General features: G+C 41.9%; 1 protein-coding gene across 2 annotated transcripts in view; it reads left to right on the top strand.

Annotated features, from left to right (window-relative positions):
• DOCK8 (dedicator of cytokinesis 8) overlaps positions 1–20216 on the top strand; it is a 218685-nt gene that overhangs the window by 162826 nt on the left and 35643 nt on the right. For both annotated transcript variants that reach the window (XM_045839979.1, XM_045839980.1), the window contains 7 exons: positions 3398–3553; positions 5457–5596; positions 9005–9174; positions 12882–13027; positions 15766–15948; positions 16307–16436; positions 17373–17460. In XM_045839979.1, the coding sequence (XP_045695935.1) occupies positions 3398–3553; positions 5457–5596; positions 9005–9174; positions 12882–13027; positions 15766–15948; positions 16307–16436; positions 17373–17460 (1013 nt within the window). The remainder of the gene's footprint in view (positions 1–3397; positions 3554–5456; positions 5597–9004; positions 9175–12881; positions 13028–15765; positions 15949–16306; positions 16437–17372; positions 17461–20216) is intronic.

Here is a 20216-nt window from a genome sequence, read left to right as displayed (position 1 = left end):
GGGTTCACTGTCCCCTTCAGACTGCCCCAACAATAGTAACATCAATAGCAGTTGCCATTGTTACTACTCCTTTCCTTCCATAGCCCTGTTGTAGCATCACTACCACTGTCATCTGCACCACCACCACCTGCCTCCCTTGTCACCTGCCACTCCCACCATCACTGCCGCCCACCATGTCTACCATCACCACCTCCACCTGCACCGCTGTGGTCACCACCACTGGCTTCTTCCTCTGCACTGGGCACTCTGTTAGGCACCTTATAAAAGTCATTTCTTTTACTCTGTGCAAGGTGTTATTATCAACATTTTTGCAGATGATAAGCCTGAGATTTAGGGAGAAATGTAACTTGTCCAGGGAGAAAAGAGCCATGTCTGCATGACTCCCAGGCACAATGAGTTTATCTCCCTGTTCTACCAGGTCTGGCTCCCTGAGGTTAATCCCTTAGTGACCTTAAAGAAGTCACTCAACTTCTGTGGGTCTCATTTCCTCATTTGTAAAATAAAATGATCTGCCCTTCCCCCACAAAAGACTATGACTTCTCTAAAGGAACTCCTTGTAAGGACACTGACTTATAAAAAGAGAACCTAAGGAAACATCGGAAGTCCCAGAGCACCAACACCTGCTGCACTCTGACCTCCTAACCTTCTGTGGGCCCTGCGTTCCACATCCCACCAGGCTGGAGTGGTGGGGAATGCACCATCCCTCTTAGGTGTTTAGGATTACAGGTCGCTGGATGAATCACGAATAGAAGTCAGTCTGTTTTCCAAGAGATTATATATAGAAAGGAGATGCTAGAACATCACAGTAAGTCCAGGTCTAGCTGCTGTTAAAGAAAAACTTATTTACTACACCTGTAAACAGTAAGGAACACTTTATTCAGCACCGTTGTGATAGGTGCAGGGACCACTGCAATGGGGCTGTGCAGTAAGGGAGAGAGGTTAGGCTCCACACTGAATACAAGGAAGAGTGGGCATTTATAGCCAAGGAGCAGAGTGGGGTGGTCAGTGGATGAGTGATTACTGAGAGGAAGGAAACATCAGAGGAAAGGAAAGATTCTGGCTGTACAGACTGAACAGGATTGTTGCTGAAGGCAGTGCCAGGGAGATCACCTCCATCTGGAGGATGGTAAGGGATGAGGATTTATTTGATCAGATGTTAAGGGTGCTCTGATATCAAGGGTGGGGGGATTTTGACTAAACTGTCTTAGCAGGATATTTGCTAAAATTGGGCTCTGTAGGGTATACCTGAAGACTGACCTATTTGGAAAATAGCTCAAAGGAGACTGACTAGAGTTTGGTCACGGAGAGAATCTTCATGACTGCTCATTGTGGGCAGTTTTTATTAACAAAAGGCAAATAAAACAATCAAAAGTAGATATGTACCAGCCCTGCAAATGCACGTTTTTATTTTCTCTTTTCTCTCTCTCCTCTTTCTCTTTTTGATCCTTTCCTTTTCCTTTACGTTAGAGTGTACTTCTAATTTACTCTCCTTTTTCTCTTTCTTTCCAAGTGTCCACTCCCAGAGAGCCTTAGGCTAGGAATCTGGAGACCTAGCAATTCTAAGGCCAGTGATGCCATTAAGCACATCTGTCATTTGGGGGTTTCAACAGTTGGGACAATAGCTTCCTGGTCTGAGAAAAGATAAGAATGCATTTGATTTGTTGAGGTTTTAAGGTTCTGAATCTATGCTCTGTGTTTGCCCGTGACATCCATGGGTATTGCTTAGCACAGTGAGTAGCACATAGGCCTGAAAAATCACTGCCCCTGGTCAATGGGGATGGAATTTACTGGTCCCAGCCATCTAGATACAGTGGGAACATCTTGCCTGAGGCAAGTTCTATTCTTCCAAAGTCCTCTGGTTTTGTCATGTTGCATAACCTGATTCAAACATTTTGTGATGTTTTCTGTCATTTATGGACTTTGTGACCATGAATATTAACTTAGTCTTTTATTAATAGTTACTAACAACAGGAAAATCTAGTTTTCAGTTGCTCTATGTTACTTTTACTTTCAATGTGCCATTAAGTTAGTGCCCATCCCTTGGGTGGGCTGCTGAGGTGACATTTCAGGAACTGCACTTTACTCTGTTCTAAACATCACTAAAATTATTTTTGAAATTTCTGTCTTTAATGAAATCTCAAGGGAACTATGAAAGATACCCACAGTGTGGTCTTTTCAAATGCAAGTATTTTATGCATTCATGTCCTGATAGCTGGCTTGATCCAACAACTCTGTGAATGAGTAATGAGTGTAAAACCAAGTTCTGACCAATTCAATTTGCTGGTGGCCCCTTTGCTCCAAAGTTAGCCAGCAGTGCACATCGATAAGCGTATGGGTTCTCGTCACTGTTCTTACACAGAAGTCATACGTTTTATTTTTTATTTTTTTGCATGACACATAATGGCATTTATTTGTTTCAAATAAATGTCTAACTACAAATTGGTTCTATAGGCAAAAATGCCACAACACAATGGCTTCTCCTACAATGGCTGAAAATATGTGCTCATTTAAATTATATAGTTTATAAAACTGCTCTTAAAGTGCATGAAGAGGAGGTATGTCCATCTGTAAGGATGTGGTGATGGTTTCCTGTGCCAAGGCGGGAGGGTGTTTATAATGATATATTGAGAGGTCATGGCCCATCAGAACCCTTCTTCCCATGCTTTGCCTTGAGAGGAGCTGCCCCTGAGTCACAGCCCATTGAGCCAAGGTCCTTAAGTTGTCAACTTTCCCGGGAGGGAAGCAAGAGACCTCTTCCAGACTGTCTCCTTTGTCAGCTTTTCATTGCTAATTTCATGGTTTGTTTGCTTACGAAAAATTTTTCCTGAAAACTCTTTCAGCTTTCTGTTTCTTCCTCCTCTCCCCCTTTGAAGCAAACACCGTGGCTTTTTTGCAGGGACTACATACTCTGCTAAGTGCTTTGACGCTCTCATCCAGGGAACTGGTTTGTGAACTTCCCCTGGGGTCTTTAATTAGAAACTACAAAAGAACACTCGCAGCATTAAGGTCATCCAATCACAGTCCCTTAGTTTTGTGTGGCACCATGTGCGGTCCATTCCTTTCATTTAGTTTCTTGGACACAGTAGGGTTTTTTGTAAAATTAATTATACTGTGTTATACTGATATATACCTCCAGATTATTTCCAGCAGAGGCTTCGGGACAAGACCCCTCATTTTGGACAGTGGTTAGGCTAGAAGCATGAAGGGAATCAGTGCAGGGAGGACAACTTAACTGGGCCTCCCTGTGAGGCAGGTTGCCATCTGTTGCCCTGTCCCGTTCATTTTTATTAAACTGACTGCCTTAATCTAGGATGAAAGGATGTTTTTAGGTCTGTCAACCTCAACTCCATTGACCTTGTAATAAACACTTCTTTCCTTTTCTCATTTTTCTTCCCAGCTGTCTGCCAAGCTGAACAGCCTTCCAATACTCATCTCCATGCGGCTGGAGTTCCTGAGAATCCTCTGCAGCCACGAGCATTACCTCAATCTGAACCTCTTCTTCATGAACACTGACACTGCTCCAGTGTCTCCCTGCCCCTCCATATCCTCCCAGGTAATCAGCTGACCGAAGAATTGTACTCGCTATTTTTCTTCATTAGCTTAGTGTAGTCACTTATTCTGTAAAGGTTGGTGTTTTTAATTAAAAGAAAAATCAAGCTATTGAAACAGATCAGTTGATCCAGATAAATACAAGTATGCTACCCAAAGTTGTACCACCTAACCAAGCATTTATATGCTAAGTGATTGGTTTCTTTCTAGGCTCCAGGGTCCCTGCTGAGGCCAAGCAGAGCAAGGACTCCATATACACTATGAAAATTTAGAAATTTGTAGAAAAGTCATATGTCTTTTTCTGTCTCACATTAATCATCTTTCTACTTTAGCTCGATCGTCTCATTTACTCACTTCACTTTTCCTAAACCCCTACACCACAGAATTTATGAAATTGGAGGCTCCTTTATATGGATTCCAAAATGACCTAATAGTGGTTTTTAACATGGATATTATATCTTCGAATGTCTTACTTAGAACTTTTTGCTGATACTGTTACAGAATGCAATTCAGCACAAGATGAGTCCACCTGGAATCATAATGCAGATAATGTAGCCCCTGAAGCACTGAAAAGAGCTCAGTATAAACCAAGCAAATGGCCTGGTTTATAGAGAGTATATTTCTAACAAGTCTTGGACATGATGAGCCAAAAAGAGTAACACTTGTATTAATACTTAGAGACAGGACTTTGGCCAAGAACAGTGTTTCTCAAGTTAGGTTCGGTGGGCCCCAGATTCTGGACAATTTTGAGAGGGAAGTACAGGATTCCAAAGTCATATCAGTTTTGGAAACCCTGTCTTGACAGATTTCTTTGCAGAAGGCCATCCAAGAGTCTCCAACTTGTTCATGAAGTTGTGAACACACCGGGGAGCAGTGCCAGAGCAAAGGGAGGGGTGCACGGCAAGCAGTGATTTTCAACATGATTTGACTCCAGGAACCTTTGTTTCTCTTCCATAGATTTCTCAAGGGATTAGTGTCCTCTAGCAAAACTTTAAGGAAATGCTATTTTATAGTCACATTCCATTTATATGAAACAAATCAGTAGCTCAGAGAAGCAAGTGGGATTTCTCAATATTAGGTTCTATTTCTGTTGCATATTCCTTGCTACTAGCACAAAGGTGAAGGCTTGTCTTGTTAATTAAAAAAAAATCTTGTTAAAAGACATGAGCCAGATATTAGCTACATGACTGTGAGTGTGGACTGAGAAAGATCTGTCTTGCAAACAGCAGTTCCAAATATGCTAACTTTGCCCTAGGTCCTCGCCCACATTTCCTTTGTAACTACCCCAAGGAGTTAGGAAAATGTCAAGGGTTTCCAGAGACACTTCAGATTCTCTTAGTAAAATATAAAGTATGCCCCATAGGCACAGGGTTGCCTAAGACTGGTCAGCCTGACAATTCCCTGACTCAACACCGCTTCTAGTTTCCAGACCAGCCAAATTCAAACACTGTGCATAAACCACATTTAGTGCAGCACAGTATACAGGGGCCTGTTTGTTACAAAGGGAGCAGTTTGTCAGAGAGTAATTGCCGACTCACAGGTACAGCATTGGATCCAGTTCTCACTCCCCTATCTAATTGTTATCCTAGGATTTTCATGTTCAACTTTTGATTGTGGGTGGGAAGGAAGCATTACTCATTGTGTGACAGACTCTGGATGCTTTTGTGATATCTTTCCCAATAGGCAGTCCTCTCTCTGTGGGAATGGGGAAGCTAAGTGACCGCTCTACATCTTGGTTTCCTCATCTGCCCCGTGGAGATAGTAGTGGTACCTACCTGCCTCACTGGGTAGTGCTTACAAAGCCTGGCCATACCACGTGCTCAATAACTACCAGGTCTCGTGATCTTAATTGCAGTTCTTCCAGTACTCTTCCAGTACTCATAGAACTTCCCCTTGCATTTCTGTAGAACTCGAGCTCCTGCTCCAGTTTCCAGGACCAGAAGATCGCCAGCATGTTCGATCTGACTCCAGAGTACCGCCAGCAGCACTTCCTCACTGGGCTCCTCTTCACTGAACTGGCTGCTTCCTTGGATGCTGAAGGGGAAGGGTATGTTTCTGACATTGCAAATGGAATACGAATCAAAAAAAAATTTCTGCTACCTACTAAAGTTTGCAGTTCAACCTCTTGTGCTTGGCAAACAACATTGCCATTCACCAGTTCCGAAGAGTAAGAGCATCAGTGCTTTCAGAAAACTATGCCCACAGGAATGTGGAAAGGCATGGGGGAGGGAGAGAAACCATAGAATGGCATTTTCCAACCACTTTTCATTGAGAAGAACTTACCAGCTTTACTGTGTAGCAGGCTTCCCAGAGCTGCTAGATCTGTGAACTCCTCAGGAACAAAGCCATTTTCAACACGTGCCCCTGGGGGGTCAGTGTGCACACAGAGGTAGCAGCAAGATGCCACCGGGCTCAGTGCTGACAAAGAAAGTGACTGCTAATGAGAAAGCAGTTGCCCTTTGTCCAGATTTACAACGTTCTTGCAAAGAGACCCTCCCAATCTAAGAGATGGCTCCAGTCCGGGGCTTATAAATCCTTAAATTTCTTCTAAACCTGATCACCGAGAGGCATGTGGCAATCTCCAGCCTTGAAGTCAACAGACAGGGAGCATAGTTGACCACCCGCTTCTTTCCTTCTCCCCATATACTCCATGAGCCCTTATGATCAGAAAATCACCATCTCCCTGATTTGAGGGAAGGAGGCAATGCTTTCCAAAATGTTATGCATTCTATGCAACAATTACTGAATGCCTTACATGGGGCAGACACACTTGAGTGTTGGAGCATATCAGGATCAGTACAGGAAACAGACAAAATACCCTGCCCCACAGAGCTCACCATTCAGGGACTCAGATCCCAAGATCATTAGGATTGGAATGTAATCTGGTGTTTAGATTAGACTCGCAGGAGTGAAGGAACTTGCCCAAAGTTACAAAGCAGAACCAAACCCAGAGACGTAGTCTTCCAAGTCCCTCCCCAGTGCTCACTCTCCCTACCACACCATCTCCTGGCCTGGGAAACCTATTTCTATGACTTGGCCCTCTGTCTTCCACTGCTGAAGAAGTTTCTGGGAGAAAGAATGCTGATTAATGGCAGTGTGGCTGTATGTTACAGATTTTTGTTTAACTGGAAGTTCTCAAGTTCTCTCAAAGTGCTTATAATTTAGTAAAGGAAACAGGACATTTCTGCATGAAACTATTACAGGAGTACATCCAAGTTAGTGCAACTGCACTAACAAATAGATTTTACATGCTTTGCTACTGCTGATAATGCCTAAGTGAATGAATGTCTCTGTCTGCTGGTAAGTGTGGAAAACCTCATGTTCTTTACTCTAAATTCTGCCTTCTTCCTGAGTATATCTTTAGTGGGCTTCATTTTCCAAGGCTTCAATTTCATCTTTTCTCAACTCTAACTAAACTCCTCTTAATTTTCTCAGTAGCATTTCTAGCCTATAATTAACCTGAATTTCTACAGCAACATGAAGTGCCCTGACACATTCTGATAGGGTGCTAACACGGAGGTCTGAGCCCAAAGAAAATTGCCTTCACACACGCGTGTACACACACACACACACACACACACACACACACCCTTTCTTGACTGTCCTTTAAAAGGACTGATTTACATGACTTCTGAAAGTACTTATTAATCACATTAGCAGTAGTTCTGTTTTCCATTTCCCTTCTAGCCAGATGTCTGGAGAAACAGCCCTAACATCTGTTTTGATTCTTTGTAAATTTGTTGTATTATTAGACTAGCAAAACACACCCTACCTTATTGACCCCCCAGTGGGTAACTAATCAAGAGTATCCTTCCTTCCACAACACAATAATCCCTGATTTCTGGTTTGATCAATTACTCTCCTGGTAAGTCATTAGAAGTACTCCCACAAACTTTATACCATGTGTACTGAACTCTCGGAAAGATCTCATCCTTTAACAATACTTCCTCTTGATCAGTACCTCTTTTTGCTGCCAAGACAATCAGTAGACCCACCGACACCTGCCCATCTGTGATGCAAGGGCCAGGGGGACAAATCTTAGTACCTGGACCCCTGAAAGGAACCACAGCTCCAGTTTCTAATGGATCTCCCTGCAGCCCCCTTTACCTGGGGGTGTCCACAGATGTCTACACATCATTAAATCTGTAGTGTTTTTGCCCTGGCTGCTGTAGCTCAGGTGGGACTGCAAACTGAAGGGTCACTGGTTCAATTCCCAGTCAGGGGATATGCCTGGGTTGTGAGCTGGGTCCCCAGTGTGGGGTGCATAAGAGACAACCACACATTGATGTTTCTCGCCTTCCCTTCTCTCTAAAAATAAATAAAATAAAAATCTTTTTAAAAATTAAATAAGTCTGTAGTATTTTCAAGCATGTGGAAATTGCCTGGCACCAAGGTGCCAGCAGATTCAGTGTCCAGTGAGGACTCCCTTCCTAGTTCAGAGATGGTCATCTTCGCTGTGTCTTTCATGGCAAAATTGGGCAAGGGAGCTCTCTGGAGTCTCCTTTATAAGGGCTCTGCCCTCATGATCTAATCTCCACCCACAGGCCTACACAAGCACTTTGGGGATTAGGGTTCAGCCTGTGATTTTTGTGGGAACACAAATTGCTGCCCATAGCACCTTCATGCCCATTAAGATAGCTAATAAAAAAGACTGACAGTAACAAGTGTTGACAAATGGACTGTGGATACTTCATGTACTCTTGCTAGGGATGTAAAATGGTGTAGTCACTGTTAAAAGCACTTTGAAGTTCCTATAAAGGTTAGTCATAGAGTTACCGTATGATCCAATAATTCTACTCTGAGGTATATACCCAATACAAATAAAATTTATATCTATACAAAGACTTATACAAAAATATTCATAGCAGCATTCATAATCCATAATAGCCAAAAAGTGGAGCCCTGGCTGGTGTGGCTTAGTGGATTGAATCCTGGCCTGTGAACCAGAAGGTAACAGGTTTGATTTCCCAGTCAAGGCACATGCCTGGGTTTCGGGCCAGGTCCCCAGTTTGGGACATGTAAGAGGAAACGAGCTGATGTGTCTCTCATGTATGCATCAGTGTTTCTCTCCTTCCCTTTCTCCTCTCCTTCCCTCTCTCTAAAAATAAATAAATAAAATCTTAAAAAAGTAGAAATAGTCCAAATATCCATCAATTGATGAATGGGTAAATAAAAGGTCATATACTCATGCATTAATACTTAACAATAAAATGTAATGAAGTACTTGATGCTACAACATGATGAACATGGAAACTTCATGCTAACAGCAGACCCAGGACTAGAACACAGGCAATCTGTCTCTGAGTTGTACACACTGCCACCCAATTTTGCTTGATTTTCGCATTGTCACCCCATTGTTTAGGAGCATTCTGGTCATGACTTGTTGTTTAAGACCATTTTGGTCACTCTCCCTCATAACCTCCCTAACCTCTAGCATTCTGTGTTGTGCCAACAGGATCAGCAAAGTGCAAAGGAAAGCTGTCAGTGCCATTCACAGCCTGCTAAGTTCTCATGACCTGGACCCGCGCTGTGTCAAACCAGAGGTGAAGGTCAAAATTGCTGCCCTTTACCTGCCTTTGGTTGGCATCATTTTGGATGCTTTGCCGCAGCTCTATGACTTTACAGGTAACCATACTTTGTGTTTCCTTCTCTGGATTGATGGGGGTCCCTGCCAAGTGTTCCACTAGAATGAGGTTTCAGTCATGAGCTCTAGTGCTGATATGGTTATGTGAACAGTTCTGCTCACCGGTGTTCCCCAAACCTTTTTACAGCCCCAATACGTCTTTTTGTTTAAAGCACATAGCCCTGTGTATGTTTTTTATTTAGAAATTATTTGTTCATTCATTCGTTCATTTATTCATTGGTCTGCTGGTATATAATGAACTTTATAAACTATACACCACAAAGGATGAGATAATAACAGAATCACAATCGCTCTGGAGATTACTACTCCAATGCATTAAAATAAAGGTACTCCTTATCTTTTCTTTTATGAATGCTTAAACAAAGAAGCAGCCTCAAATGAACCTAAACAATCGTTCCATGCAAAAAAAATCACGTTGTCTTCCAGTATTAGGAAATTCTTCCATAGCTGAGGAATTTTGCCTTTGGCACAAAGAAGCTGATGCTAAGGTTTAGAAGTAGGTATCTCACAAACAAAGAGAGGAAAGGATGAATTGTCTCAAAGGGTGTAGATTATAGTATGGATTAGGGAATATAAATGAACAAAACTACCCTACACCTGAGAAAAACAGTCTCATTGCCTACACACACACACAGAGGATTCCAACCACTTCAGAATGGTTCTTGCTTTTCCCCTAACTCAAGACAGGTTCTTAGAAATTACCACACTGCTCCCTGGCTGAGGAAGCATCCTGGGGTCTGAGGAATGCTTACGTGAGCCCAGCATCCTTGCAGGCAATAATCCTTGGAATCTTGGAGCCATCCACATTTTCCTGCTTCCTCTAATACAAAGTATCATGTATGAGTAAGTTATTTCTAAAATCATTGTTGATGAGAATTATTTAACTCATAAAATGATCAAAAGAATGGCCAAGGAAATTAATTACAGAAGCAAGCTTGGTACACGGGGTGAGTGGGCTGCAGGATAAGATGCCCAGAGCTTCCTCTAGCAGCACCCGACGGGCGGGCAAGTGCAGAACAGAGTCATCTTCGAATTTTTAAGATGTCATTCACAGCAAGGTATCTTGCAGACCATTGCCAGAGTTTTGTGTGAAAGTTCCTAAAAAGTTTCATTTAAAGACCCATCACTGGTTTATTCCCAAAGCACACGTTGTCCCTTGCTGATTATAATTTTCCAAATCAATTACTTGAGATTAAAACTTTTTAGCACTTTGTCTTTGAACCTTTTAAATCTCAATAATTTCTTTACATATGCATTGAACCTTATGTTTGTGATGTAGTGACAGGTGAGTAAACAGTAAAAAGTATCCCATTATTAATGTGACATAATACATCTGCTGTATATGTAATTTTTAGTTTGATAAACTAATAAGAATATAGTTTTTTTTTAAAGACCTGGCAAGGTGGCTTAGCTGGTTGGAGCACTGTCTCATACACCAAAAGGTTGTAGGTTTGATTCCTGGTCAGACCGTGTACCTAGGTTGTGGGTTCAATCCCTGGTCAGGGCATGTACAGAAGGCAGCTCATCAATGTTTCTCTCTCCCTTTCCTCTCTCTAAAATCAATAAACATATTCTCAGGTGAGGATTTAAAAAATAAGAAAAGTAAAATTAAATTAAAAGGATACAACTTAATTCAAACTCCAGCCCATTTATTACTATATGGGACCTTTGAGGAGACCCTCAGCCTTTCAATGATTTCCCCTTCCTCTGGAGTAAAACATGATAATGGGGCCTAGACCTCAGAGGGAGCAAGAGAACTTCCATGGGAGCATTTTGTGCAGCACCTGTTTAGATCCTTCCTGTTCTTGTAACCATGACTCTATGCATATTTAAAGGAAGCGAGAATGTATCCTCAAATAGCCCTATAATATTATGAGGTCTTGTGTAATTTCTGTGCTATTCATTTTACCATTTGTTTAAAACTCCAATTGCCTTAAAACATAGTACTGAATTGTTATTATTTTTAAAAATTGAGCTCTTAAAAAAACCCGAGTTCTGTTTGCAGAACATTAGCAGATGAAAATACTGTTCACACTCTACTTTTCCTGAAAAATTGAAGGTCCAAATACTGATAATGTTGACAGGTCTAATACAATATGAGTTGTTAACAGATCAATCAGTTGCAAGTGTTTTAACACACTTTTCTTAGCATTTTCTAAATACTTTCTGTATGTGTGATTGGTAGTGTTCTTAAAACTAACCCTTTGAAACTTTTTGTTTGTATACATCTATACCTATATATAGAATATGTTATGTCTATATTACAGATATGATAAATTAACATTCACCTCAAACACTTAAAATTTAATAAAGTATTGTTTAATTTATGATAATAGCTTGTTATTTTTTAAAATATTTTATTTATTTATTTTTAGAGAGGGAAGGGAAGGAGATAGAGAGAGAGAGAAACATCAATGTGCGGTTGCTGGGGGTCATGGCCTGCAACCCAGGCATGTACCCTGACTGGTAATCGGACATGCGACACTTTGGTTCGCAGCCCGCGCTCAGTCCACTGAGCTATGCCAGCCAGGGCAATAATAGCTTGTTATTCTATAAAATACTTGTTTGATGCTATAATTATAGGCTCCTTTATATTGTTATTATTTAAAATTTCTGAATAAATTTTTAAAATATGATAGGAAAGTGTTATGAAAGCTTTGAGATTTTCATTTTCACAACTTGAAAAATTAATTTCTAGCAGTGTCTTGTACTGGATGTTTTGTCTTTTTTATTAGCCTGCTTTTCCCTGTCTACAGTAACATGAATAACGCTGAGCACCAAGGTTGAATTTACTGTGCTGGCTTCAGGACTGATAAGGATCAGTTACACGTTGGGTATTGGGTAGGGGAAGGAGGAAAGCACCATCTTTAGCTTGACATTACTAAAGATTTTTTTTAAGACTTAAAGTTTGGGGTTGGTTTTGAGAATCACTATTTTTATTTTTTGTTGTATTTTTTCCATAAGACAACTATTTAAAGCAGTTTTCAGCTTACAGCAAAATTGAGGGGAAGGTGTAGAGATTCCCCATACACATACCTCCTGCTCTGACACGTGCATCACCCCCCACCGATTAGCATCATCCCCCACCAGAATGGTGGGTTTCTTACCATTGATAAACTACACTGACACACCACTGTCACCTAAAGTGCATAGTTTACAATAGGGTTCATTCTTGGTGGTGTACATTCTAAGGGTGTGGATAAATATATAATACATATCCATCTCTGTAGTATCATAAGGAGCTTCTTTGTCTGAATACTCCTCTGTGCTCCAAGTATTCATCCCTCCCTTTCCCCTAACCCTTGGCAACCATTGAACTCTTACTGTCTCCATAGCTTTGCCTTTTCCAGAATGCCACGTAAGTAGAATCATATAGTATATAGCCTTTCAGATTGGCCTCATTCACTTAGCAGTACACATTTAAGGTTCTTCCATATCTTTTCATGGGCTGCTAGCTCATTTCTTTTTAGTATTTAATAACATTTCATTATCTGGATATTCCAGGATTTTTTCATCCATTCACCTGCTGCAGGACATCTTGGTTGATTTAAAGTTTTGGCAATTATTAATGAAGCTGCTATAAACACCTGAATGCAGGTGTTTATGTGGAGAGAAGTTTTCAGCTCCTTTGGGTAAATGGCAAGGAACACAACTGCATTGACTGAGACCAATGATGTTTGAATTGCAGCTGCAGATACCCGTGCTGGAAAAAACCGTGCCAATGGTTCAGATGAAGAACAAGAAGGGATCAGTGCAATTAACCACAATGTGGCACTGGCCATCGCTGGGAATCATTTTAATTTGAAGACAAATGGAACAATGCTGTCTTCCTTGGTATGTTGCCCATTTCCCTAGTTTATTTTTCATTTTATGTCTTCTCCCATCTTCTAATGAGCTTGTTTTTATAATCACCTATTAGAACCTACCATAGAATAGGCAGTGAGGTTTCTGCTGTATTACTTGATGCTGGAAGGAGCCACCATGAGGCTGGCAGCTGTGCAGGGAAATGGTGCAGATGAGGCCGTGCACAGTCAGTCAGGGTGCTGGCCCCAGCAGGAGAGTCACAGTTCAAATTCAGAGTTTCAGTGGTGCCAAGTTCAAGGCTCAGAAAACCAGGAAAGAGCTGAACCTAGGAAATCAGATTATTGCAGAGGATCAAACCAAGGTTCCCTCAGGTAGGAGGCTTGAGCTATGTTTATTCTATATATTTATTATTCACAGTGTGTCTGCCTCCAAAAAAAGATTGAAGGTTACTTGACAGAGCACTTCTTAAGGAAAGGTCTTCAGCTTCTCTAGGTTCCCAGAGACTCTGAGCAGAGGCATTTGGCTGTGTCCTCATGCACAGACTTGAGGAGGATACCGGGCCAGCGGTATCCATCAAGGCTGCAGATGCTTGTCGAAACACAAGGAAATCATACACATGGACAGCCAAGTCCTGTGGGGAAATAGGGACAAAACGGCCACTCTCTCTAGTGGAGAAAGCCCCGTTCTCCTGTCCAAGCAGGCTTTTATTGGGTTCGTTTACACAGTAATTTAGGTAAAGCTCATTAATCATTACCAGGAAGTAAGGATCAAACAATAGATAACAAAGAAGTCTGAGGGCCTATTTTGAGTCAGGGTCAGATAGCTAAAGAGCTGTAAAACTTTGAGGAACAAACTTACTTCTTCCTTGGACCCTTATCATTTCATTGAGAGCATTCTAAACAAAGCAGGTTTCACAGGATTTTACATATTCTTTCTTAGGCCTGATCATTTGGGGAACCCGCCCTTTCCAGCACAGGGCTGTACCACCCTCTGTCATTGTTTCAGGCTTAAGTGGAGCAAGGGAAGTAAGGCAGCCAAGAGATAAGGAGATTTTCTCACAGACAATGAGGACTCAGGTTTTGTCAAAGCCGAGGGGCAGGGGTCCATCACCCCCTTTTGTTGTAGCTCCCAAAGTCCTTCCTTGGGGGCCTCCCATGAGATCGTGCCTGTCTTAGGTCATTCCCCCCTTGGGGAATCTTACCCGTCCTTGGCTAACTGACCAAGCACTGGGGGCCAGTTATGGATGAAGTAAAAGGAGCAGAAGCAGCGCTCCTAAACCAGGGAGATAAGCTTTTGTCTCCTTGCTGGCTTATGGTCCAAGGTCATTCCCTCAGCCTTAGCCTTGGTGGGGGTTACAGCTTCTGATACCAGGCAGGGCAGTTCCCAACACAGACTGTGGGTTTAAAGAGGGACTGCTCCTGGAATAAACCTTCTGATTCACTTGAGATGCAATCTCTCTTTGTTCCTTGATGATCTCTGACCATCCCTTTGTCAAGTCAGCTCTGCACCCTCCAGCTAATGTGACTGAGCATTTCTGTGTAGGGACTACCTGCGGAGGACTCGATTCGGTTCTCTCCTGGGAAGGCAGGATCTAGACCTAACTTGTCTTTGCTAGATGACTGTCTTCTCTTTCCTCCAGCATTTAGTCACCCTGCCACCCACATCCCCACTGAACAAACCCTCATGTGGGTTGGAGGGACAGAGGAAAGAATAGGGCATTTGACAGTTGACAGCACTCATCCTATAATTTGGAAAATACTGTGTTTTATGACTTCCTCCACCTTTCTAATATCCATCATGGGAAAGTTAGTTGCTTGAGGTGCTGAGTGCCTTTTACATTGTTGTTTGATCTCTTAGATCAAATACCAAATGCCCAAAGCTCATCTATTAGGAGATATTCCCTGTGAAGTTATATCTAAAGATTTCATATCTTCTTATCACCATACTCAGAAAAACTAAAGTAATGTCATAAGCCCCTGTCATCTCCATCAACACCGACATTTCCCTCACGTACTCACAAATACCTCATTGCAAGTTCACCACTGTTTTCCACTGGGTGCTAGCTACGTCACATGAACCGAGGCTGCAGCCACATATTGCTCTTGGTGCCGACTTGATAAGTAGCAGAAAGGATGCCCAGCACTCTAACATGAACTCTTGTGGCCAATGTATTAAAGGAAATAGCCTCAAGCCCCGCACCCACACACCCAGGAAGACATAAATTGTGGTTAAAGTCACATTGTAGAGGACTCCACTAAATTATGGATTTGGTTAATTTGTTAAGCATATTATACTTTAGACTCTGTGACAAAGAAGTTGAATTTTGAACAGTATGGTATCTTTGGAACCTAGCCAGCCCAGTTGTCTGCTATATGACTCTGCTTTAAGTTGCCCAGTGTCCAGATTGAAGGAGAAACACTTGGAGATTTTAGCAGCATGGGAGCCCCTTTTTATTATTGAGATTATGGGAGAGGGGGTCAAGGTCCAGGGCAGACCACCAGACCACAGAGCTCCTGAGGCAGAGTGCCCAGAGATACGTGGCTAAAAGCCTGGCTCAAATACTGTCCCAGGTGAGCCCTTTGGCCAGGCAGCCCAGCTCAAAGAACATAGCTTCCCCTGCAGGGAAAGACCGAGTTCCTGGAGAAGACCCCAGCCAAGTTAGAAATACAGTTAGAGTGTTCTCAAAGACTAACACCCCTTAAAACTTCCAATGTTTCTGCTGCTCAGCTTCTGCCCCTGCATTTTTCTCCCCATCTGCCTTCTTCCAGCCCTACAAGCATTACAACATGCTAAATGCTGACACAACCCGAAACCTCATGATTTGCTTCCTCTGGATCATGAAAAATGCAGACCAGAGCCTCATTAGGAAGTGGATTGCTGACCTGCCATCAATGCAACTGAATAGGATTTTAGATCTCCTTTTCATCTGTGTCTCGTGTTTTGAGTACAAGGTAGGTATGCGATGGCTCAGTTGTAGACTCATGTTCATCTCCCAAGTCCCATCCTATCTTGTCTTGGTCCCCCTCTTTCTGGACAATGGAGGCATCAGTAATTTTTCTTATTTCTGTAGTAAAATCCATAACCTATTTGCATATCCATAACCTCTGTAGATTCCACAGGGAAAGGATCCCTGCCTTCTGCAGAGAGAACTCCACCCCTATGAACAGGGTTTTAGCTGTGAGATCCCCCAGAATAGTGTCTCTGTGTAGCACATGTCCAAAGTGGCCAGAGCCACCTTGGAGTACACAGATCTCCCCATGGACATAGATCTTACCAAACTCAATGTCCTTCCCCCTCTGTTCTGTCCAGGGAAAGCCAAGTTCTGACAAAGTCAGCACCCAAGTTCTGCAGAAATCGAGGGATGTCAAGGCCAGACTGGAAGAGGCTTTGCTCCGTGGGGAAGGGGCCAGAGGGGAGATGATGCGGCGCCGGGGTCCAGGTGTGTTGGATCTACCCTTCTTTGCTTTCTGTCAGGGAGTTCTGCACCTTCTGTGGGAAGGAATGTCCTCCCGACATGAGGAGACACCATCACTAACTTAAGGCATTATGGGAATAGAGACCAGCAGGTTCCAGGATTCTATGCATGGCATGTGTAATGTTAGCCCTGTGTCCATAAGGGAAAGGTACTTTCCTGAGGTCACAGGAACCCCAGAAATGTCCCCAGTGGTGGTGGTTAAAGATCATATCCAAGAAGGGGAGTCACAGTATAAGAGAAATGGTGTCTCTCTAGAGGCTGAAGGCTCTCCACAGGATATTTGACTTATCTCCATGGAGCATGGTCAATACACTGGATAGTTCCAGTTCCAAGATCATCTCCCCAAATCATTTGGGGCACTATCCGAATGGAACAGATCTCCCCAATGTTCTCAGAGTGTTCTGGTCCTCCAGAGACCCCAGTATAGCAGGAATGGTCCCAAAGAGGCTGAGCTCATGGCTGTGGAATAGAGGGAAGTGCTCGGGCACCCCCAGTCTTACTGATAGCTCACCCGATGCAATGGGACACAAGGATCAGGAACTTGAAGGGAGCTCAGCTTTTTCAGGAGTGTTTGGGCACCTTCATTTGACAGCCACCCTGTCCTTTGCAGTAACTCAGTGAGACCCTCCAGAGTTTCACTGGAACCCGGTGTTCATGAGAAACATACTCACCAACACCCCAGAAAGGCAGGGTTTCTCCTAAAGCTCTGGCTTATAACTCAAAGAGCAAGCCTGCATGGACGTGGACTGGGGCTTTGTCTCCTACCAGCATCCAGCATGGATTTTAATCAGCCAGAGAAGCAATGCTGAGTCCTTTTAGTTGACATTATTACAGAACTTCTGGTTATTTTGGAGGGTTTCATGCTAATCAAATTCTTATCATGCATTTCTGAACTCCTAGGGAATGACCGAGTTTCATGCCTAAATGAAAATTTGAGATGGAAGAAGGAGCAGACACATTGGCGGCAAGCTAATGAGAAGCTAGATAAGTGAGTCACTCAGCAACTTTGTGCTACTTTTACCTAAAGTTCCAAACTATTTTTCCCAGGCTACTTGTATTACTACTTCCTTCCAAGGGTAAGAAAATAAATCATATTCTATGTAAATTCAGTTCATCCAGGGGCTTGGTATAATCAAAGGTATGAGTTATGATTTCCAGCTCTTAAACATTCATCACATTGATAAACATTTAAAGAAAACAAATATTTAGCAATCTCGGATAGCTTCACAAAAGCTGCTGCTGGGGATAGCACAGGGTACCCAGGGTCACATAGTGTCGATTCGCATTTCCTCTCCAAAAATGTGCACAGACCTGTTTCTTCAGGGATGTTTATATTACCACCACATCAAATTATTTTTAAAAATTGTAACATTCTAAATGCTCAAGAATAGAGAAATATTAAGTTGGCATTAAAATGTTTTGAAATCATTTTAATGGCATAGGAAATGCTTATGATATAGTTAAGTAAACCAAACCAGGCTGGATAATTGATTTGAGAGTAGAATCTTAAATCTCTAACTATATGTAGTAAATACATTTTTAAAATACTAGAAGGAAATTTACCAAAATACTAGCAGCGGATTTCTTTTTGAAGTAATTGATGCATTTTCCTTTATGCTTTACTGTATTTCCTGCTATAAATGTATTATTATGTATATTATCAGAAAAAAATTATAGAGAAATGAAAGAAGAAAAATCTTGCTTGGATTGAAATATATGAGACGTGTGTATGTGTGTGTGTAATAATCTGGATATATAAGGGCGTAGAACTAAATATGTTGAATGTATAGCACTGTCTGCTGTAATAGCACATGTCTGCTATTCCCCTTAGCAGCAGGCAGCCTAAGGGATCCCAGGGTCCACTGAGCAAAGCATTGCACAGCTAATGGCACCCCCACCACACACTTGACACGGCACAGGAAGGGTATCCCCACAGTGTGTAAAGCACCCATCACAAGGGAGTGGAAGGTGGGGCAGACTTGAGTAACAGCATTATTTTATAATTAAATATAAGCTACTATATCTGTTGTTGCCAAAAAATGCATCATTCTGACCTACTTATAAGACTCTTGGGAACCTAATTCATTTTAAAACATTAAAGAGATAAACACATTTTTATTATAGGTGTTACTTGGAAAGCCCAGTTACTGGTCTTATTAATGACATCCACTTGGTTTGGGTATTTTATTCTTGCTCTATGTCTCCTGAACTGATTTATAAGATATTGGTTCTCAGAGTCCATAAGTTCTAGCTCAGGCAGTGAACAACAACAGAAAGCTCTGACCAGTGTAACTCAGTCGGTTGGGCATTGTCCCGCAAACTGAAAAGTCACTGGTTAGATTCCTGGTCAGGACACATGCCTGCTGGAGTTGTCGGTTCGATCCCTAGTTGGGTCGAGAGGCAACCAATTGATGTTTCTCACATCAGTGTTTCTCTCCCTCTCTTTCTCTCTCACTTCCCCACTCTCTATAAATAAATAAATAAATAAATAAATAAATAAAGTCTTTTTTAAAGTTTTTTAAGCGTGCATGCAGTAGATAGTACAGAACTGCATGGATGGTTAGGACATCTACTCTGTGAGATTAAAAGAAGAGCTTAACAAGGCATGTTTTGTTTGGGTGGTGTAGACTGACGTTTTGGGAAACCTTTCCCTTTTGCTTGCAGAAACACCACCATGTCGAGCCTTCCCCTTCAGGGCCTCCCAGTTCTCTCTCCGTTGGTTCTCAGCCCTGAACTACCTGGTGGGCTGCTCACTGTCAGAACTAACCATCTGCCTCTGCAGATCTTCAGGGGTGGTGCCTTTTTTTATTGCCTTTCTTCCACTTCCATCTTCCTTTTTTTAAAAGAAACCATAGAAAAATTAAGCTCTCAATTTAGAAAGCTTTTTTGGAGAACTTTTTGTAATCACAATAATGGTGTCTTGCACCACTTTCTTTCAGACCAAGTGTCAGTCATTCTGGCTCTGTTCCTTTGCCAGCAGTAGTTTCTAACCCGGGCTGTATGTTAGAAACACCCAGGAGCTTTTAAAGCTCCCAGTACTCAGATGTACCTGTAGCCATTTAATTCAGAATCTCTGGTGGTGGGACCCAGCAATCAGCATTTGGTAAAACTGTCCAGGTGATTCTATTATGTGGTCAAATTTGAGAGTCACTATTTTAAAGGAATAGTTAATGGGCTTTTTAAAAGCCAGATTAGCAGTGGTGATGGTTGCACAACAATATGAGTGTACTAAATACCACCAAACCATACACTTAATGATGGTTAATATGGTAAATCATATGTTTCATGGATTCTAGCATAATAAAAAATTTGGAAAAAAAATGAGGATACCTAGACCTGCACCATCCAATACAGCAGCCACCATAGTAGTGGTATAAGGGAAAAATACACACCAGATTTTGAAGACTGAGTACAGATAAAAGAATGTAAACTATCTCATCAGTAATTTTTGCAGTAATGACACATTGACAATATTTTTGATATATTGAGATAAATAAAATACATTACACTTAATTTTACCTATTTCTTTTTGCTTTTTTTTTAGTGTGGCTCCTGCAAAATAGGAAATGACATGTGTGGTCCCCATCAGGTTCCTATTGGATAGTATTGCTCTAAATCTAAACCTATCAGTAAAAATTAATAAAAATTATTTTAGCTTTTATATTTTACACAAATGTCATCAATTAGAGAATGAGAAAAACATGTAAAGCAGCTGGGGACCAAAGAGCCTATACTAAGCATGAA

The sequence above is a fragment of the Phyllostomus hastatus genome, unplaced genomic scaffold (assembly GCF_019186645.2).
Source record: "Phyllostomus hastatus isolate PE091 unplaced genomic scaffold, TTU_PhHast_1.1 phas_contig_34, whole genome shotgun sequence".
Classification (NCBI taxonomy): Eukaryota; Metazoa; Chordata; class Mammalia; order Chiroptera; family Phyllostomidae; genus Phyllostomus; species Phyllostomus hastatus.
The sequence above is the reverse complement of the archived record's forward strand: the minus strand, read 5'-3'. Positions and strand labels throughout refer to the sequence as shown.